General features: G+C 50.2%; 1 protein-coding gene across 1 annotated transcript in view; it reads left to right on the top strand.

Annotated features, from left to right (window-relative positions):
- AP3S2 (adaptor related protein complex 3 subunit sigma 2) overlaps positions 1-22152 on the top strand; it is a 40530-nt gene extending 18378 nt beyond the window's left edge. The window contains exons 5-6 of the mRNA XM_080651664.1: positions 19305-19412; positions 21214-22152. Of these exons, the coding sequence (XP_080507790.1) occupies positions 19305-19412; positions 21214-21342 (237 nt within the window). The 3' untranslated portion in view covers positions 21343-22152. The remainder of the gene's footprint in view (positions 1-19304; positions 19413-21213) is intronic.
- Positions 22153-22423: the final 271 nt, after the last annotated feature.

Here is a 22423-nt window from a genome sequence, read left to right as displayed (position 1 = left end):
CCTGGTTCATAGGTTGACGCTCAACCTCTGAGCCACACCAGCAGGCCCCGTAGAGTCCTTCTTATATCTGGTTCTCGGTGTTCACATTTGGCACACTTGCTTTTGTATCTTTCTAGATATGTACCTTTTTCCTGAAACCCCTGAAAGTTAGTTGCAGGCATCGTAACCTTCCACCCCCAAGTACTTCAGCAGACATCTCTGAAGAACAAGGACATTGTCTCAGGTCATATGCTGTGCCTACTTCTCTAACATACTCACTGGCGACATAACTAATTAGCAACCACAACATAATTAACTTATTTAGGAAATGTAATGCTAATAAATACTCTTTTTAAAAAAAATTTTTATTGATTTCAGAGAGGAAGGGAGAGGGAAAGAGAGATAAAAACATCAGTGACGCCGAAACCAGTTTGGCTCAGTGGATAGAGCGTTGGCCTGCGGACTCAAGGGTCCCGGGTTCGATTCCGGTCAAGGGCATGTACCTTGGTTGCGGGCACATCCCCAGTGGGGGGTGTGCAGGAGGCAGCTGGTCGATGTTTCTCTCTCATCGATGTTTCTGACTCTCTATCCCTCTCCCTTCCTCTCTGTAAAAAAATCAATAAAATATATTAAAAAAAAAAAAAAACACATCAGTGACGAGAGAGAATCATGTGCCCTGACTGGAATCGAACCCAGGACCCTTTAGTCTAGCCGTGGGCAAACTACGGCCCGTGGGCCGGATCCGGCCCGTTCGGTTGTTCTATCTGGCCCGCGGAGCCGAAAGAGCGGAGGGTTCTCTTGCTCTCCCCTCCGCTCCTTTACTTTGAATTTATATTAGTTCACACAAACACTCCATCCATGCTTTTGTTCCGGCCCTCTCGTCCAGTTTAAGAACCCATTGTGGCCCTCGAGTCAAAAAGTTTGCCCACCCCTGCTTTAGTCCCTGGGAGGACACTATCCACTGAGCCAAACTGGTTAGGGCTCGTCTTGTTCTCTCTCCTGGGAGCAATCACAAGCACTGCATCTAGTCAAAGATACATAGCAAATCTGCACATCGCACTTCATAGAACTGTGTGTAAATTATACCGAATGATACAGTAGCTACCCAGGAGCTCTTTTATTTAAGGACATTTGATCAGAGGTAGAGAAAGAAGAAGGGGACTGTGAAGAAATGGCTGTTTCAGAGACTGGGCTCTGCAATGCAGGGGGCAGGAGAGATAGGGGCCCATTGGCAGCTTTTGGCTGAGAGCCTGGGGTCCTGGATGTGGGAGCACGTTGGGCAGCACTGGTGGCCCTTGTGTCGCAGCCTAAGTGAAGCTGGGTGAGCCCCACAGGAGTGACGACAGTTTGAGGTGGATCGGTGCCACGTGAGAAAGCAGGGAGGCTCTATAAATTCCTGAGAGGAGCAGTCACCAAGGGCAGGGTGGCCAAGGGGACGGGCCTGTGCTGGGCGCTTCATATCCAGCTGTCTTACATAACGTGGGTGTGATCACCCAAGTAACAGATCAGCAAGCTGAGGCTTAGACTAAAGGGCCCGAAACCTTAACAATTCATGTTTTAGCCGCCGGCGTGGCTCAGTGGTTGAACATCAACCTGTGAACCAGGAGGTCACAGTTCAATTCCCGGGCAGGGCACAGGCCCGGGTTGTGGTCTGGATCCCCAGTGTGGGGCGTGCAGGAGGCAGCTGATCCATGATTCTCTCTGATCATTGATGTTTCTATCTCTCTCTCCCCCTCCCTTCCTCTCTAAAATCAATAAAAACATTTTTTTTAAAATTCATGTTTTATCTAGGAAACCACAGATTGGAGAATTTAAAAGCATGATTATTATAATAGACATGATATGTAAAATTTTACAGAATTTGGCGATTTCTGTTTCTAAAATCAGAATTCTAGGAGAGTCTACCAGGCGTCCTCAAACTACGGCCCGCGGGCCACATGCGGCCCACCGAGGACATTTATCCGGCCCGCCGGGTGCCGCTGCCTGTCCTGCTTAGCAGCCGACTCGTCCCGGGCCCACAGTGCGCATAGGAATTTGTTCATAGTTTTTTTTTTAAACTATAGTCCGGCCCTCCAACGGTCTGAGGGACAGTGAACTGGCCCCCTGTTTAAAAAGTTTGAGGACCCCTGGAGACTTTCAGAATCTACACACCTAACTCAGCAGGAACACGAGCTCAAGGTACGGTGAGGGGCGGAGAGCAGTGTGTGAAGGTTAGGGGTGAAGGCCACTGGAGATTTGGAACTATACCTAAACTCCAGCTCGACAAAAGATCGCCAGAGGCGCTAGTGACATTTTGGCATTTTTTCATGGAGTTGCTGATACTTAGCATCGCTGACCCCTCTACTAAATGCCAGCAGGACCCCTGCCTGACTCCTCCAGATGCCCTCAGGTGGCAGCAGTACCGTCCTACATGAGAGCACTGGGTAGGGTACACAGAGTGTATGCGATTAGTCAGAAGCCTAAAGAAGAAGAGGGAGATCAGACTGTGGAGAGCCTTGTCCTCTGCGTTTCTGACTCTGAAGGACACTTCCCAGTGTCCCTTTCACCAAGGAGTTTTGATGCTTCCTCATTCTTTGCTTCTTTAAATATGTTTGTATTGATTTTAGAGACGGGAAGGGAGAAGGCGAGAGAGAAAAACATTGATGTGAGAGACATCAAATCCGCTGCCTTCCGTACACACCTCGACTGGGGACCGAACCTGCAGCCTGGGCATGTGCCCTGACCGGGACTAGAACCAGAGACCTTTGGGTGCACAGGACAACACTCAGCCAACTGAGCCACACCAGCCAAGGCACTTCCTCATTCTTAAAGTGTTCTTTGTTCCTAATTTCCGTGATACACATGTACCTGGTATTTTATCTATCTGGCTGTTCCATCCGGCCTTTTCTTTCCTCTTAAATGGTCACTCTTCTGTTTCTTTTTTAGACTTTCTCTTAGGAAATCTCATACAATATCATGACTTCAGTGGTTTGTCTGCTGGAGAATCCTAAATTTCCTCCCAAATTCACTTCACTTAAACTCAGTTATGTCTAAAACTGAATCTCCAGCCTGGCTCAGAGGTTGAGCATCGACCTGTGAACCAAGAGGTCATGAGATCGATTCCCAGTCAGGGCACATGCCCAGGTTTCAGGCTCCATCCCTACTGCGAGGGTGCAGGAGGCAGCCGATCGGTGATTCTCTCTCATCATTGATGTTTCTCTCCCTCTCCCTCTCCCTTCCTCTCTGAAATCAATAAAAATATTTAAAAATAAAATGAAACTGAATCTCCAGCCCTTGCCTCTCCAGACTGATAATTCTGACTCACCCTTCAAGGAAATTGGTTTCCAGAAAACCCTTCTCGACATTACTGTCCCTGCCCATAAACTGAAACACCGGACTTGTCTCATTACCCCTCTCCCCCAACACCCTCACCCACTGGTGCTGTTGCATTTAACAGTGGGCTGTTTTGCTTATTTGCCTGATTAGGAGCAGACACTCCAGAGCCCGCCTGTCTGCGCTGGATCCTGGCTCTGCCACTTAGGAACTGGGTGTGGACAGGCAGTCATGGTAGCACCTGGCTTCTGTGGTGGGTGTGAGCATTACATCTATGGAAAGCACTTAGAACAGGGCCTAAATGTAATATTTCTTTCTTTGGTTTATTTGTCCTCCCTCCTAACCCCCCAGATATTATTAAGGTAAAAAAACTATTCAGTTTTGTTTTTTTTTAATTCTCACCTGTGACATGTTTTTATTGATTTGAGAGGGAGAAGGAGAGAAACATCGATTGGCTGCCACACTGTCCATATGTGCCTCAACCGGGGATTGGACCCACAAGCTAGGTATGTGCCCTGACGGGGTATTGAACCTGTAACCTTTCAGTGCTTGGGCTGATGCTCCAACCAACGGAGCCAGCTGTCCAGGGCCAGGATCAGACTGTCTTGTTCACCAAAGCTTTTCCAGAAGTTAGCACAATACTTGGCACATACTAGTTACTCCTTGTTGAATTCGTTTATCTATCCACTATTCCGGTGCCGGGGAAATAGATAATAAAACATCCTATCTTCATGAATCTTGTCTGTTGGGCGGGGGGGGGGGGGGGGGGAGGGGACACAAAATAAATGCTATGTCGTGATGAATGCAGGGGAGAAAATAATGCAGGCGAAGGAGTGGGTAGCTACGCTTGATATTTTATTTGGGGTGGTCGGGGAGGGCATCTCTGAGAAGGTGGCATTTGAGCATAAACCTGAAGGAAGTAAGAGAGTGAGAGGTGTGTGGCTCTCCGGAGAAGAACATCCAGGTGCATAGAGGAAGTGCAGAGACCTTGAACTAGTATGGCTGAATGGGAGTGAGAAAGGGAGGAAGGAACGGGGTGAGGCAGGGGTGGGGAAGGGGATCGGATCCGTCCTTGTTACGTGAGGAATCCGTCCCTGCCCCTGGGGAGGGGGCTTGGTACGCGTGGGCACTCCCTTTCAGAAATGTACCATGTGCACGCGGTGTGGGCATCCCCTGGCCCTTCGGGCCCACTGCACTGGGAGTACAGAAAGTCCTCTCTCTCAGCTTTATTGCCGAGCACGTAAACAGTTTAAACTCTCCGCTGCTCGAGGCAAAGTCTGAGCTAGAAGGCAGATGAATTGATATGTTGTGTGCACATTCTCCCTTCACCCTGGGCTAGGAGCTACATTAACTCCCAGAGCCCCAGTGGGGAGGGCCGCCGGAGTGTGTGCACAGCGACGGTAACGGCTCTGTGGCCACGGGATACGTTTGTGAGTCTGGAAGCAGATGGATCTGTTAGCTTGGGGAACACATTCCATTTATATGTCTGTCATCTATGGGTCTCCGTGACCTTATCTGCCTATGACCTCGAGTTAACATTCTGTAGAGAAGTTTCTGAAGTCAGCCAGGTCTGCACCCCAAAACAGCTTATGGCAGAGGGATGGCCAGGCCCCTCTCCGGTGCCTTAACTGCTGGGAGCCCTAAGGACAGTCATCCTGTCACAGCCCGGAGCTGAGCATTTCCTAGGTCGCTCCCTCCCCCCCTCTCCCCGCCTGCCCGCCCGCCCATCACTGCACAAGTGCACCCCTTCAGAGTCTCAGAATCCATGCACCTGCATTTACCCATAGGCATCAGGGTTAATGTTGGTTGTGGACACCTCAGGGAAGGAGGGGAAGATCCCCCGACGGGCCCTGACCCCTGGGCTGCTCCTCTTCCTGCCCACAGCGCGCCCATCCCCGCTGCTCCTCTTCCTGCCCACAGCGCGCCCATCTGTCCCTGGACCCTGCTGCTCTCGGTGCACCCCCGGGCACTCCTCCACAGTGACCCCCAGGGGACGCATCTGGACCTCACGCTGACCCCGGTGGGGGCGTGTGCTTCCAGGGCTGTGCAGCACTTTCCCAGGACCTGCCCCACTTCCAGGTCAGTGTGCACCGAACCACTTTCCCCTCCGAGTCCGCCTCTTTTCCTGCCTCCCCACCCACCCAGCATCTTCTCTTCTTACCTTTCCTGGTTCTACTAGTGGTAGCCATCTTTCCTCAGGCATCAAATCCCAGTGATGCCTGCTTTCCCTTCTGCTTCCACGTGGTCACCAGATGGCATTGGTTCTTCTTTCAGTGTCTGCTTCAGCCACCTCTCCCTTCTCTGTTCCGTTTAAACTCACTGTCCCCGAATCCAGGTAACTAACATCTCAGCTCTTCAGCTCTATCCAGGCTTCCCCAGCTCCCTCACCTGGTCTAATCTCCCTCAGGAAACATTGCTCTCGTTTTCTTTTCCATCTACATTCTCCCCTCTGGCCTCCAAGGATCTCTGGATTGTAGGCCCTTGGGGCCCTCAGGCTCTCCCTGACCTTCACTGACCCCGAGCTTTCCAGACCTCAGGGCCCAGCTCAAGTTTGACTTTCCGTGAAGTCTCTGTGCTCCCGTGTGGTCGTTCTCCAGCCAGTTTGTCTTCCTGCTTGTGCACTCAAGGTTTTCGTCCTAATTGTTTCCAGTATATTGTAAACTCCTGGAATAGTGTCCATATGTAATACTTCGGCCCTGGCCGGTTTGGCTCAGTGGATAGAGCGTCAGCCTGTGAACTGAGGGGTCCGGGTTCAATTCCGGTCATGCCGAGTTGCTGCGGGTTCGATCCCCAGTAGGGGGCGTGCAGGAGGCAACCGGTCAGTGATTATCTCTCATCGATGTTTCTGTCTCTCTCTCTGAAATCAATAAAAATATACTTAAAAAATGCTTTGTTGGTTATCAGAACAGTACAGGACACTCAAATAGGATTGGTTGATTGATTGTCCAAATTTTTAAAAAATTTTCATAGTACTTTTCAGATGTAATGTCAGATGTGCATATTTAAAAACCCGATACCCTACTTAGACCCTAACTTTCAGGCCGATGACCTGTACATGCTCCCATTTCAGGGTGCTAATCGTGTGACTTAGCCAACCCTCTTAAAGACCGCTTTGTGGCTCAGTTTCTTCCGTTGTAAAATGGGGATGATACCATATTTTATCAATTTAGTCTTCCTTTTTTCTAATAATTACGATTTTAACATATCAGATCAAGATTTGTCTTACAGTCATGGCATTTATAGTTTGATTGACAATGTTTTTCTTTTTTGGTGGTACCTACAGCAGTGGTGTGATTTATAGACAGTGGAGTCTTAGCTGTGATGAAAAACATTAACGTCCACTATTAGTGGTGATTTTGAGGATTGCAGTTAGTAATTGCTTAGCTCAGTAAATGGTGGTTTTTGTCTTTATTTTTACTTTTTTCCTACTGTTCTCCCTCCAAATTCTCCCTTCACTCCATCCTTACACCTGCTTGATGACATAGTTAAAGGGCTTTTGACTCTCTCACCCCCTTGTTTGAGCTATTCTGTGGCTCTGTGCCCCCTACAGCAGCTGTTCTGATGGAGGAGGACATGCCTCACACCTCCGTCTGCCGTCCTCAAAAGCCTTCTGAATGCCGAATGACACCGAGTGGTTGAGGGACGTGTGTTGTGCAGGTGCATTCCCGGGAATGTACACAAAGAGATGGGGCCGCTGCCAGAAGGGTGGAGCGAAGGCCCCTTCACCTGCAGACCTTCCCCACCTGCCTCTCACTCCCCACTTGCCATTCCCGCCCTTGCACTTTGTGCTGCAGCAGCACTGAGCTATTTTAGACCTCGTCTGCAGGGAGGTTACAGCTTTGTAAGGTTTCGATTCCCCGTAAAGGGCTAGCGAGGGCGGGGTGGGGCCCAGGGCCGTTCCAGGAACAGTGCTTTACAAGGAACAGGAAGCCTGGGATGGAGATCATCTCAGAGAGGAAGGGAGTGGGAGAGAGAGAGAGAAACATCAATGATGAGAGAGAATCATGGATCAGCTGCCTCCTGCACATCCCACATTGGGGATCAAGCCTACAACCCCAGCATGTGCCTTGACTGGGAATCAAACTGTGACCTCCTGGTTCAAACTGTGACCTCATGTCTCAGTGGTCGACACTCAACCACTGAGACATGCTGGCCGGGTGAAAATTTTTCTTGATGGTGGCCAAGTGATTTATGCTTCACTTACCTGCCTGCCTGCCATTTGGTCAAATTAGGAAAAGTGATAGAATCCTGGGGTGTATGCCCTGGCTCATTTTGCTTAGTGGTTAGAGCATTGGCCCAAGGACTGAAGGATCATGGGTTCGATTCCCGGTCAAGGGCACATACCTCGGTTACAGGTTCCCCAGCCCTGGTAGGGGCTCATGCGATAGGCAACCAACCAATCGATGTTTCTCTCTCTCTCTCTCTCTCTCTCTCTCTCTCTCTCTCTCTGTCTCTCTCTCCCCCCTCCCCTCCTTCCCTTCCACTCTAATAATCAATGGAAAAAATATCCTTGGCTGAGGATTTAAAAAAACAACAAATAATCCCAGGGTGTAGAACCTCAGAGTGGTGGGCAGGGACTTATTCTTTGCTACCAGGGGGCACAGGTCAGGCCGGGGATGGACATGGCTCCATGCACATGGCGGCTCAGTAAAGACCTTCCTGGCAGTTCCTGCTGCTGCTCCGTAGACCAGGCAGCTTGGGAGCAGCGTGAGTTCTCTGCACCGAGGTGAAGGGTTTGTCTGTCTCAAAAGCCAAGAATCAGTCCCTGTGTTGGGAAGGAGGTTGGTCAAGAAGACGGACTGTAATTACTCCATCAGCTAGTAGTCATTAACTGCTTAAGTATCCACGTAACGGCTCCATCATCTTGTTTTAGCTTTGGAATAGGCATCAGTAAGGAGTCTAGTTCTCCCCATTTTACAGATGAAGAAACTGAGGTTTAGATCCTGAGGTTTACACTAGTAAGTGGCAGGGAAGTGGCTTCACAGAGAACTCTGACTCATAATAGGAATTTGTTTCTTATTTTTTAAGGAAGGAATCCTGTGCAATGAGTACACTTTGCTGCAGTCAGCTATATTTATGCAAAGCTGAGAAGTGAGTGATCCTTTCATTGGAGAAGAATCATTACCGGGGCCCAAAGCATAGTTAATGAGTTGCTGGGAGATTTGTCATTCCTTCCTCCATTTACCGTTTGTTCAAGCCCCACCCTTCTCTGCACTTTTATAGCATTTGTCCTTGGTCCTGGCACTTATCACAGTCTTCCTTTTATTACAGTTATTTTATGTTTGTAGTTATTCTGAGCCCTGTGAGGACAAGGTCCACATGCTGTCCTCATTTCTTCTTACAGCCCTGACCATCCTGGGATGGGAAGCACACCTGACAGTCGACATTGCTGCAGGTCACATTTTCTCGGTGAAAATGAGCAAGAGCCTTGACCTTGACACGCGATCTTGTGTCTGGCGGGTCCAGTGGGCTCACATGTGCAGACTTAGCTTATACAGAGTCAGCTCGAGCCATTCGGCAAAAAGAAAGAGAATAAAAACTCTAAATACAGAATGACTCTGCCCACAATTCTGCTCGCTCAGCGTGGGCCTGGAGTGGGACGGGAGGTTTGAATTGGCTCTTCTTTGCCTCTGCCCTTGCATGCCTGTCACTTGCCTGTCATAGCATGACACGTGCCTGGAGTGATGTTAGTGCTTAAAGATGCAATTCAGACTTTCAATCTGTGAGGTCCCTAAATAGACCACTTCATCTAGTGCTCAACTGGAAAGGAAAAGGAATCCTTGTCATTGGTGGAGGGAAAAGGGCCGGGTCGGACTGCAGAGGTGATGTAAGGGATTGTTGGCTGTATCTACTTTCCTCTTAGTTGGTGACTTCAGGACTTGATCTTATGTAAGATGAGGTTTCACTGGATTCACTTGTTCATTGAAAGAATGAATGATCACATGAGTGAAAGAGAAGAAAGAAAGTCAGGAGCTAGGGATTGAATCTTAGGGAATTTCATGGCGAGAAGACGTCTGGAGAAAACGGTGGAAATGCCCAGTCTGAAGACCACGCAAGGTCATAAAAGAGGTGCAGGAGACACTGATAGCAAGCAAAAGAGAGGCAAATGGAACTGGACAAAGCAGGTTGCTTTCTTCGCTTTAGCGGAGCTGGCGAGGGCCAGACAGCGCTACGTGCGCGCGTTCCCGAGGGCATCTCGGCATGGAGTAAGTTCACTGATCGCCGTCAGCAAGGAGGGGCAAAGGACAGGCCAAGTTACGGTCAGAATGTTCTGATTTAGAAGTCACGGGAGTGCGTAGTACACTTGAAGGTTCTCCTTCTGATCGTTCAGTGGTGACGGGACGTGTGATTGGTCCCATTTGTGTCCTCTCCCGGGTGTGCCGGCGCTGCTCCGTGTCCTCCGTTTTGTTCATGGCAGATGGACCTGCAAAGACACTCAGCCCACAGCGGTTGAATGTAATGACCATGTGTTCATTTGTGGACACGTGAGATATAAGGTGAGATAAAGGGTGAGCCATGGGGACAGGCAGTCCTTAGCGTGACTTAAAACACTGATAAAACATTGGACTTTGGAACGAAAGTGGGGGTAAGAGAGAAGGCTTATGTGCCAGGTTTCTGGAGGGTGTTTTTAAGCCCTCTTCCTCTTTCATTTTCTTTCTAGAATGGATAATTTGGGAACTAGAGATTTACTCTGGACCAAGATGAGTCAAATAATTTCCTCTTCCCCGTCACTGCTCAGTCCTCTTAAAGTGTCCCCTGTCCTCTTCCTTGGCTTATTTGCCAACCACTGCATGCTCTGCAGGGCCCAGAGGTGATACGTACCCCGGCCGACCAGAATTCCCCTCCTTACGCTCGGGAGCCCTTTCCTAGGAATTAAGCCACTAAGGGGTAGAAAACCTTACCCACACTTCGCTGTTTATAATGGTAGGCTAGATATTTATTTATTATTTTTTAATCCTCACCCAAGGATATTTTTCCATTGATTTTCAGAGAGAGGGAAAGACAGAAACACTGATGTGAGAGAAACCCATTGATTGGTTGCCTCCTGCACTCGCCCCGACCAGGGCCTCAGCTGGGGAGGAGCCTGCAACCAAGGTACATGCCCTCGACCGGAACCCAGGACCCTTTGGTCCACAGGCTGACGCTCTATCCACTGAGCCAAACCGGCTAGGGCTAGACTAGATATATTATTAGTGATTACCACTTCCTTTTTAAAACTTGAGTCCTGCCGTATGGGCACCCTCACATTTCAGTACAAGCCCTGTGCTTATGCTCTTTGGGTTTTTATTCGTTTTATTGTCTTTAGTGCAGTGACACAGTTTTGAGAAAGATCGGCGAGCCTGCATCGGCGATGTGAACCTTGTTTGTGGTAAAGCGGGCTTTTGTCCTCTAATGAAAAACACCCCGGGAGGGGTTGATCTAGTCTAAAGGTTTCTGTGGGGGTGACCGAGCTTGGGCTGTGGTGTGTTAATGTGCCACTGGTGTCTCGCAAGATCTTCCCTGCCCTCTGCCCGTGGAGTTCGGTAGATGGGTCCTGCCATCCCCGTATAGGACCGCGTTTACTGTAGAAACTGTGCCACTCACGGTACTTACCTGTAGCTTCAGGGTGCTCTGCGGTACCACGTCCTAGGTGGCATTGTGGACTTGAGTCAGCTCTTGTGAGCTGTTCGCTTGAAGACCTTACTTCTTATATCTACAGAAAAATGCATTGTACGTTTAATACTGAAGTTTATTAAGGAAATAAACTTTTAGGACAGGCCAGTTTAAGGGTTGGAGCTCTGTTTTCACTAGCGGAAAAGAGTCCTGTTCGTTGTCTTCTGGCTCCAGATCCTGTTGCTCCTGGTGATGGTCTCTGTTGCCCTGGGATTGGACTCAGATCTTTTTTGTTTTGTTTTGTTTATTTTCTGGACTCAGAACGTTTTTGACTTCAGTGCGAAAACATAAAGGATGGATCTCTTGAAGATCCTGCAGTTCTCTGTCCTCGGGTGGGGTTGACACTGCCTCGTCTCCATCCCCAGCAGTCCCAGAGCTGTGTCCCTACGGAGCGCCTCTGTCCTTGCGGTGACACTTGTCTTTCCTTCTGTCCATCCTGACACGAAACTAGCAAGCTCGTCTGGACCCCCTTTCTCTGTGGAGGATAAGCCTGCCCAGGCAGGAGCACGTGTTTCTCTGAGTCGTGTAGGTTGCAATAAAAGCCACACAAGTAGGGTTTTTATTAAACTCGGGAACGGGGTAGGAAGCCAGGCCACTCAGAAGGCCTGTCTCCTCAGAATCGGGACTTTTGAACCACACGAGCCTCTTTCATAAGTTGCACCAGCGCGTGTGAAGTTCTGCTCTTACCAAGCACAGCGCTCAGCACTGGGGACCCAGAGAGGAATGTGTAGAGGACCTGCCCTCAGAGAAAATCAAGGTCGAGGAGAAAAGACAGACCAGTGGCAGTGCCCTGGGTTGAAGACCCGATGGAAATGCATACAGCACAGCGATGCCAGACAAGAGGGCGATCCTCTCGGCCTGTCCTCGGCCTTTCTTGTGTTTGCTTGGCCCAAACGTTGGGTGCTCAGCACCTCGGATCCTGGAAGACTGTCTCTGATTTTTGCAGACCTGCTTAGCAGGATCCCCGTGACGAGTGGTAGGAGGTAGGGAGGGTGAGGACTGGCAGTGACGGCAGAGTCGGCTGCACCGCCAGCCCTCGCGCCAGTTTGCAGAAGCGCTCTCTGCATCAGGAAGCCACAGCAGGTGAGCTGGTCACGGAGCTCCGTGGTGGCTCTCAGTGTGGCTGTTCCCTTTCTCTGCAGCTCACAGTGCAACTGCAGGCCGGGCCTTGCTTGGCACAGAGCCTCTGATTCGAGCTCCTCAGAACAGGAGAGTCACACCCTGCACAGTCCCCGAGCTGGGCCTGGGCACGGTCGCCTCCTTGGCCCTCACGGGATTTCCCCCTTTCCTCTCTTGGTACAGTAGAGCCCTGGGCCCAAACTCTAGGTCTCCATTGTCTTAAAAAATAACATTTATATGGATTTCAGAGAGGAAGGGAGAGAGAGAGAGAAACGTCAGTGATGAGAGAGAATCATGGACCGGCTGCCTCCTGCACACCCCCTCCTGGGGATCAAGCCCACAACCCTTGACCAACATTGAACCCGGGACCCTTCAGTCCGCAGGCCAAATCTATCCACTGAGCCAAACCGGCTAGGCTAGGTCTCCATCTTGGTCAGGACATTCAGAGTGCCTCCAGGGGAAGAGGTGGGGAGGGCTCAAGCAGTTCCCTTCTATTGGCAGAACAGAGGAGTGGAGCCAAACTGGATGCCCAGTGGATCCGATTATAGAAGCAAATACCTCGGGGAGAGGGGCGGGACTATGGGACAGCTTCCTGAAAAAGAAACATGAAGGACAGATGTCCGGGTGTGTGGGGAGGACGGAGTAGATAGAGGCTTGGTAGTGGGTTAGGGTGCCTTCAGAGGGGTAGACATTTTGACTCTGGTAATCCTTTTTTACTGTTTTGAGGGGTTTTAAGAGAAAGTTTTTAATAGGACAGAATTGTAAACTGCAACTCTCAGTCACTAATGTGTGGCCATACATTTCTGTATTTTGGTCTTGTAAAAAACATGTTTCCATCCAGCATTTTACCTGTTGAGATTTCAGCTTCATCACCAAGAGTTTTTTCTCTGGCCCTAGCTGGTTTTGCTCAATGGATAGAGCGTCGGCCTGTGGACTGAAGGGTCCTGGGTTTGATTCCGATCAAGTGCACGCACCTCAGTTGCAACCTCCTCCCGGGCTCGGGCCCTGATCAGGGCATGTGCACAGGCAGCCAATCGATGTGTTTCTCTCGCATCTTTATTTCTCTCTGTCTTTCCCTCTCTCTCCCATTCTCTAAAAATCAATGGGACAATATCCTCAGGTGAGGATTTTTTAACAAAGAGTATTTTCCCTGTTGCCTTCCCCTTCCATCAAGATAACATGTGGTTTATTGGGGTTATCATAATCTTTATGTTCAGATGAAACTCTTCCTGGTTGTGATTATTCCTGGATCGAATTGCCGGTGCATTTGCCAAGAACTAAAGAATCAGTGGCACTCTTGTTCTCTGAACAAACACTTCTGAATGACTTTAGCTGGTGTCATTGTTTTAGGTGGTTGCTGAAATAGCAGGATGTTGTGAATTGTTATTAATTGGCAGTTCATTTTTGTTCAGTGCCCACTGTGTGTGGCTGGGGTTAGGGCTCTTGAGGACCTTCACCTCTCTGCTTTCTTCTACTTCTGTGGTTTTGTTGTTGTTTTTCAATCCTCACCCGAGGATATTGTCCCATTGATTTTTAGGAAGAGTGGAAGAGAGAGGGAAAGACAGAAACATCAATGTGAGAGAAACACATCGATCGGTTGCCTCCTGCAAAAGCCCCAACCAGGGCCGGGGCCAGGGAGGAGCCTGCAACCAAGGTACGTGCCCTTGACCCGAATCAAACCTGGGACCCTTTGGTCCGCAGGCCAACACTATCCAATGAGCCAAACTGGCCAGGGCTACTTGTGGGTTTTTGTGTGTGTTTTTTTAATATATTACATTGATTTTTTTTTTACAGAGAGGAAGGGAGAGGGATAGAGAGTTAGAAACATCGATGAGAGAGAAACATCGATCAGCTGCCTCCTGCACACCCCCTACTGGGGATGTGCCCGCAACCAAGGTACATGCCCCTGACCGAAATCGAACCTGGGACTCTTCAGTCTGCAGGCCAGCGCTCTATCCACTGAGGCAAACCGGCCAGGGCTACTTGTGGGTTTTTTTTGTTTGTTTTTTTTTAAATATATTTTATTGATTTTTTACAGAGAGGAAGGGAAAGGGATAGAGAGTTAGAAACATCGATGAGAGAGAAACATTGATCAGCTGCCTCCTGCACACTCCCCACTGGGGATGTGCCCGCAACCAAGGTACATGCCCTTGACCGGAATCGAACCTGGGACCCTTGAGTCCGCAGGCCAACGCTCTATCCACTGAGCCATACCGGTTAGGGCTACTTGTGGGTTTTTATTGCCACCTTCATGACTCAGATTTCAGGTGTCCCTTTCCCCTGCCTCCCTTTGTCATGTTGGTCCTTTAACTCTCGGGGCCCTCTGAGGTGTTGACCTACGTTTCTCTTGACCTCAAGATCACCCCATCAGTCCATAGCTGTCATTGGACAGAACCAGGCTTTGTGATTTGACTGACTCCCCAGTTTGTTAGGAACACAGTTTAGTATCGATTCTTTTTTTTTTTTTTTTTTTTTTTTTTTAATATATATATTTTATTGATTTTTTACAGAGAGGAAGAGAGAAGGATAGAAAGTTAGAAACATCGATGAGAGAGAGACATGGATCAGCTGCCTCCTGCACGCCCCCTACTGGGGATGTGCCAGCAACCCAGGTACATGCCCTTGACCGGAATCAAACCTGGGACCTTTCAGTCCGCAGGCCGACGCTCTATCCACTGAGCCAAACCGGTTAGGGCAGTATCGATTCTTGACTGCCTTTTCCCCACACCTGTGCTTGGCAACCTCTGACTTTCGCAAGTTCCCTCGATCGCCACTCAGAGAACGATGCCCACGTTCCGAGGAAGAGGTCTCCCCAGATTGTCAGGTGGACACAGGCCGCTGGGCAGCTGTTCCCTAGTGGCTTGACCTTGCTTATTTACCCAACGAGAGACTGTGTCCACCCCAGGTCAGTGTGACGTGTTCAGACCTGTTGATGCCACTTATACTGGTATTGTAATCATGTAATTTACTTAATAATAGACAGGTAAGCCATGCGTGAGAATCGAGATCTGTCCTATGAAAACAAAGGTGAGTGCTCTGGAAAGGCCAGTTCCCTGGAAAAGGAAATGACGTTGAATTAGCCCTAGCTGGTTTGGCTCAGTGGATAGAGCGTCAGCCTGTGGACTGAAGGGTCCCAGGTTCGATTCCAGCCAAGGGCACATGCCCGGGGTTGCCAGCTCGATCCCCAGTAGGGGGCGTGCAGAAGGTAGCCAATCAATGATTCTCTTTCATCATTGATGTTTCTATCTCCCCCCTCTCCCTTCCTCTCTGAAATCAATAAAAATATTTTTTTAAAATTAAAAAATGACGTTGAATTAGGTTTAGACAAGGAACTATGAAGATGAGGGGGGTGGGGTGGACAAAAAACCTCCAAGGGTTCTGTACTGACTGCTTCACTGGAGTCTGAATTCTCCCTCTTCAGGGAAACTGGAAATGGTAGGGGATGCGTTACGGGTGGATGTTATGCCAGAAAAATGGCATAGAACTCATCAGCCAAAAATGTCTTGTTGGCCCTAAATCAAAAGTTTGGTGGCTCTGAAAATATTGTTCATAGCAAATGATGGTGGGCTTGGACATGGGGTGGGGGAGATCATAAAAGTCATAATGCCTGTTGCTTTATAACGTGAGTTGTCAGTTTTAAGTGCTGTCCATCAGCTCTCGGCCATTGAGGATGGGGAATCGTTATTGTTATTCTATCTACTGCCCTCCTATTCCCCCGTGTCTTCCTAATGTTGGTGCCTTGTCAGGGCCCAGCACTGACATTCTGTCATCACTCTCGCCTTTAGTCTTAGTCCTACCAGTACGCGGACTCAGTGCTCACCACCCGTCCTTCTGCCGTCCATCTTCCAGTCACCCCTCGGCTGCCAGAGTGCGTCCTGGAGATCCGTCCAGAAAGACTGTGGGAGCAGTGGTTCCCGCTGTATTACTCTTGGTTGATGATCAGCGCAGTATAAAATGCTCTGGTCATTCTTTTTCTCCTTGGGCATTTTTGTAGGTATTGCTCCTTTCTCTGCTAGAATTTTACTGGGGAAATTTTCAAGATTTGCCCCCCCCCTTTTTTTTTTATCCTCACCGAGGATATGTTTATTGAGAGAGAGAGAGAGAGAGAGAGAGAAACATCAATGTGAGAGAGAAACATCTATCAGTTGCCTCTTCTATGTGCCCTGACCGGTATTCGAACCCACAGCCTTTTGGTGTGTGGTATGATGTTCCAACCGACCAAGCCACCCAGCCAGGGCAGATACTGCCCCTCTCAGTGATGTGCTCTCTTGCCCACAAGGTCTGTCTGGCGCTGCCTGTGGAGAGTCAGTTTTCCCTGGGACCCACGTGTCCTTTCAGCATGTAGCTCCTCTGGTATCCCAGCCACACCTTCAGGTCTATCTTTATGGACTCTATGAACAAGGCTCTGTATGTTTATGGATTCTTTATGAACAATTCACTGTATATTTATGGAATCTTTATGAACAATTCACTGTATATTTATGGAATCTTTATGAACAATTCACTATATATTTATGGAATCGTTATGAACAAATCACTGTATATTTATGGAATCGTTATGAACAAGTTGCTATATATTTGTCCCATTCCATTTTAGTTTGGGGCATGTATTGCATCTCCTTAGCTGTCTTCGGTAACTCGTTTTCGCTCTGTTCCTTTTAACTATTTTTTGTTTGTCTGTTTCCGTTTACTTGCTGTTCTTCATTGCTCTCCTTTTTCGCTCTTTACTGTGTTACAGCGTCTCTCCTCCTGTCTTTCCTCGCAGCGCCACCTTCATTTCTGCACGTTTCTCTGAGCTGTGCTGGTAGGCGTCTTCTTCCCTTCCTGCTTATCCCATAAGCTCTCGCTTGCATCTCTGCTTTGAGCTCTTGCTTCAGAGTTTTCTTTTTTTAATTTTACAAAATATTTTAGGACAATTTAATCTGCCCCGCGGCAGCATTTTCCCACGGTGTACTATCAGCCTGCTTTTTTTTTGCTTTCCTGTTTCTTCCCTAATTGTTTCTTGTGACGTCTTTATAGAAACCCTTTTTTATAACTCATCTTTAAGTGGGTGAGTTTTTCAGGAGCCGGCTGTTTGCAGAATGCTTGGCCGGGGAGGTGTCAAGTCTGTGTCCCCGGCTCCCGGCAGTTCCCACGGTGTGGGATTCCGGGTGAGTCCACTTACCTGTATTCTCTCCAGCCAACAGGCAGGCACCGTGAGCCTGCCCACAGTGCACGGCCTGTCGTCTCTGCAGCCGCGGGGACCAGCTCTGGGAAGCAAACAGAACTGGTATGTGTGGTTCCTCGTTTAGCCTCAGCTCCAGCTCCAAGGAATCTGTTTGCTCCCAGAGGGTGTGCCTTTACCTCCAGGAAGTGGATTTGTACCGTTTTTCTGAGCTGCGCAGCCTGTGTTCTCTCTCCGTGGCATCCTTTCATCCTTTCCTGCTCTGAAGGAGAGGGGCCCTTGCATTGAGCTCCCTGCTCTTGACAGCTTTTGGGGGGCCTGGACTTCTTTCTAGTGTTGTTGAAAATGGAGTTTGCATTTTTACTTATTTCTCCTTTTTGCACTTTGCACTGATATATTTTGAATAGCATTTAAAAGTTACGAGTTCATGATGCAGCGTTCACATCAGAAGTCTTAACTGCCGTTGTCTACTAGCTAACGGCTGGTCCTGTATTAGGCCTTTCATGCCTTCTCCAGGAGGCCTCCCCGCCACACTGCCACCCGCCTTCTAAGCACAAGGAACACGCTGCTCCGACTTGCAAAAGGCCTGTCACTCATTCAGTGCGCCTGCTCTGCCCGGGCCACTGTTCGGGCCTTGGGGATAAAGCGTGGAAGAGGTCCTACAAGATCCTTGGCACACCAACGGCAAGTCTTAAGCGATTCCATGTGGACGAGGGGTGAGGGATGAGCAGAGTGGAAGGCATTTGGGATTTCGCGGAAGTGTGGTGGGAAGGGTAGAAGCGTGAGCTCTGCAGCCAGGAGCGTGGCTCCGTTCTGCTGCGAACACACGTGACACTGGGAGGCTCCCTGGCTGTTCCATGTGTCCGTTTTCTCATCTGTAAAACGAAGACTGCATCACCCGTCTCGGGGGGATGGTGGGAAATTAAAATAAGTTACATATACCGTGCTCAGCAGGTAGTGGATGTTCTGCAGGCGCTGCTTCACTACTAGGAGGATAGGTGAGGAGACCTGTTACTTTTTATTGTGGTGAAAGTTACACAACGCGAAGTTTACCGTCTTCATTTCCAAGTGCAGCTCAGCAGTATTAGGTGCATTCGCTGTTTTGTGCATCCATCTCGGAACTCTTTTCATCCTGCACAACTGAAACTCTGCCCATCAAACAGCAACCCCCGTTCCCTCCCTCCCCCAGCCCCTGGCAGCCACGTTCTGCTTCTGCCTCCAGGATTTTGACCACTAGGTACCTCACAGAAATGGAATCATACCCTGTTTGTTCTTTGGTGTCTGGCTTATTTCACTTAGCATCGTGTCTTTAAGGTTCATCCATGTTGCAGCAGGTATGAGAATTTTCTTCCTTTTTAAGGCTGAATTATAGTCCATTGTATGAATATGCCACATTTTGTTTATCCACTTATCTATCAATGGATGTCGATGAGTGATGATAATGTAATAAACGTCATCATCATTTATTTAGGATCCACCGTGTGCAGGCACCAGGTTATCCTGTTCAGTCTTCGCCACCATCCCGGAAGCATTGAAAGGATAGTGTGGCCCTGACTGGTTTGGCTCAGTGGATAGAGTGTCGGCCTGTGGACTGAAGGGTCCTGGGTTTGATTCTGGTCAGGGGCATATATCTTGGTTGCGGGCTCTATCGATGTTGCAGCTGATGGATGTTTCTCTCTCATTGATGTTTCTAACTATCCCTCTCCCTTCCTCTCTGTAGAAATCAATAAAATATATTTTAAAAAAGAAAAAAGAAAGGATAGCGTGCCCAAGTTCACAGGCTAATAGCAGAGCAGAATTTAACCAGGGTCTGCCCGACCTCAGAGCCCATGCTCTCAGCACCGCCTCCCTGCCTTGAGTGTGAGCGGCACCTCTACCCCTGCTCCTGGGAGATTCGTGTGTGACGTGTGAGCACGAGGGAAGCCCCTGTGACCTCCTTTGAGAGGTGGATGACCCCGGGGCTTCTGTTGGGGAGCCGGTGTCAGGTCCCCCGGCCCTGCTGCTGCAGGAGCGCCCGCGAGGCTCCCACGCTAACTGCGCAGAGCGCTCTGACCCTTCTCATTTCTGCCCCCTCTAGGTGCACTACATCCTACAGGAGGTGGTGATGGGAGGGATGGTGTTGGAAACAAACATGAATGAAATCGTGGCTCAGATCGAAGCTCAGAACAGGCTGGAGAAATCGGAGGTGAGCGCACAGCTGTCCTGGCCCTGGCTGGTTCAGGGCACTGGGCGGGGTGAGGAGTGCATGCTGGGTCGGTTTGTGCTGCTGTGACACCTTGGGGATGTTTTACACTCCTTTCTTCCATGAGTGCATGAAAGCTCATTGATTTGAAGGCCAGGTAAGAAGGAGGCAAAAAGTGTGCATGGACAAGCCAGATGGCACCGGAAGGCAAGCAGCTTCAGGGGCTGTGGCCCATGTTTGTGGCTTGTAATTCTTCCTCTGAAAGCCACACGTTCCCTGCAGGGGCCCAGCGCCCCTTCTCCAATTGCAGTGTGGTCTCCTAGTTTGTGTGCTAGATGAGTCTGATCTCCCAGCAGCCATTTCTCGCGGTGTCTTTCAGACCTCAGAGTCGCCAATGTCCGTATTTACAGTGAGCCTTATAAAAAGCTACAGGAGCGATTGAGCTGGGTTTGACAGTAACGTGCCCCAGTCCACCCCCACGTGGTGCAGATGCTCCCGGTAAATCTGTCCAGTCCCCACTGGGCCTCCATCACCTTCATCCGTCTGGCAAGGGCCCACCTTCACACGCTGCGAAATCGGGGGGCAAATGACCGCTCTCATTTTCCCAGTGTCTTAAGCAGCTTCCTTGCTTTGGGTAACAGAACTTGATCTTGCGAAACCAGGAATTCTTGTTTCTGTGAGGACTGGCAGTCCTGCTGAGGAAGCTTTTCCAGACCACAGCTATTGTGGCAGCCGTAGTTCTAGAAATGCAGGCTGGGACGGTTCCAGGAATAGTAAGTGACTCAGAGGCAGGCGGGCTGGGAAGCAGAAGAAACGGAGTCTTGCGGGGCGAGGGGGGAACCGAGGGTGAAGTGGGCCTCAGGATCTAGAAGGCAGACGACGAGGAGGAAATGGTTTGGAGTCTTTGTCAGTCTGCCCCTCTCCTCTGCACAGCAGGCGGGAGCCCGGAGGGTGAGGGCTGAGCGGAGGTGCCTTGACTGCCTGGGTCTGTTACCAGTCCCTGCGGGTGTGGGTCCACTGACCTCCTGCTGGTCCTTCCTCCCGTCTGGCTGCCCATGACGTTGCGAAAGCCAGTTCTTTCCCATCTCACATTATTAGTTGGCAAGCAGGTGCCCTAAGCAGTGACACTCATTTTCCTTTTAAAAATTTCCCCGTGACTGCACTTGTTTATAAGAGTCCGCAGTCTCTTGAGGAAAGGGTTTTGCTTTGTTTTGTAACCTGAAGAGTGCCCACTACTGAGTGTGACTTGGTTAAACCATCTCGGATTTTTCCATAAGCATTTAGCGAGCACCGCCCGTGGGCCAGGCACTGTGAGGTGCTGGGGCTGTGAAGCTACCTAAGCGACTGCCTTCAGGAGCTCAGGGTCTGGACCCCTGTTACCATAGCCCCAGTCACCTGAAGATTGTTTTGTTGGCTTTGAGGACGGGGGTGAGGGGGGCGAAGCTTGCCTTGTGTGTGCTCAGGCTGGACATTTTAAATATATATATATATATATATTTTTTTTCTTTTTATTGATTTCAGAGAGGAAGGGAGAGGGAGAGCGAGAGAAACATCAATGATGAGAGAGAATCATTGATCGGCTGCCTCCTGCATGCCCCCTACTGGGGATCGAGTCACAACCTGGGCATGTGCTCTGACCACGATTCAAACTGTGACCTCCTGGTTCATGCGTGAACATTCAACCACTGAGCCACACCAGCCAGGCCAGGCTGGACATTTTTGAGACCTCTGTCACTGGGTTTTCTGAGCATTAAGCCCGCGGCACCAAGGGTTTGTCTCATTCCCTCCTCTCATTTCTCCCCAGGGCGGCCTCTCGGCAGCCCCCGCCCGGGCCGTGTCTGCTGTGAAAAACATCAACCTGCCCGAGATCCCTCGGAACATCAACATCGGTGATCTCAACATCAAAGTCCCCAACCTGTCCCAGTTCGTGTGAGGGGTGAAGACTCGGCTGAACTGGAGGCCTTGAAACGAGCAGAACCAAGCCAGTCCCACGACAGAACCTACCTGCGCCCTGGGAAAGAAGCCTCGGACCCGACGCGCTGCCAGGGAGCGGGAGGGGAGCCCTGTGTCACTGTGCGAGTGCTCCGTTCTCACGTGCGCAGCCTGGCCGGTCTCTGACGCACGTGGCCACTGCAGATGTGAGGGGGTCCTGGCTCCCCTAGTGGGGGGATCAGTGTGTCCAAGTCACTCGCCCCCTCTCCCTCCACATGCAGCCTTTCCCAGGGTTTGGGGTCGTATTGAGAGGCCCACCCACTTCCCAGGACCCCCACTAGGACGTTGTCCGACTAGAGTCTTCTTCCTTCGCACCACGAGGCGTCTGGTCCAGTCGCATGTACTTTTGCCGGTGAGGTGCCACGGCTGGGAAAAGGCTGCCCTTCAGCTCTGGGATGTGGTGAGTGGCAGGCAAGGGCCTGCTGGCTCTTCCAGGCGGTCAGCCCAGAGTCCTTTCATGTGGCCACGCTTCCTGGTTACCCTCCTGCAGAGCGCATCGCCCCTGCCATCGTCCCGGCTCTGCCCTCGCAGGTGTTATGTGCAGGAAGCAATCCAGACCATGAGCCCGGTGCAGGCCCACCACATTCCTGCTAACTGGGGGAGCACCCCCACACGGCATCTCTCCAGCCCAGCCAGAGGCATCCCCCGTCAAAGGGGAGCGGTTTCATGTCTGTAGAAGGTAAAGCTGGCACCGTATCGAGCACCTCGGAGTTACGACTCTTTCTGGGTTTAAAATACATTGTCCTCACGAGGAGCAGACGGGTCTGTCGCTGTGTTATGAATGATGAGTTTTCTTTCTCCGTCCGGGAAACCCACAGCCATCCGAACCAGCTTCTGGAGCAGGAGGGCCGGGGCTGGGGCCGGGGCCAGGGTGGGGCACGGGAAGCGGCAGCATCTTCCTCCCAGTGTGCGAGGGGCCCTCCCTGAGCTCTGTGTATGAGCACACCTTGTTCCCCGCAAGCGACGTTCTCGCACAGCTGGCTTTGTGAACATGTACACGTGGACCTGTGCTCAGAGCCCTT

The sequence above is a fragment of the Plecotus auritus genome, assembly GCF_963455305.1.
Source record: "Plecotus auritus genome assembly, chromosome: 15".
NCBI classification, from domain to species: domain Eukaryota; kingdom Metazoa; phylum Chordata; class Mammalia; order Chiroptera; family Vespertilionidae; genus Plecotus; species Plecotus auritus.
Note: the sequence above shows the minus strand (reverse complement) of the source record. Positions and strands in the feature narration are given on the sequence as shown.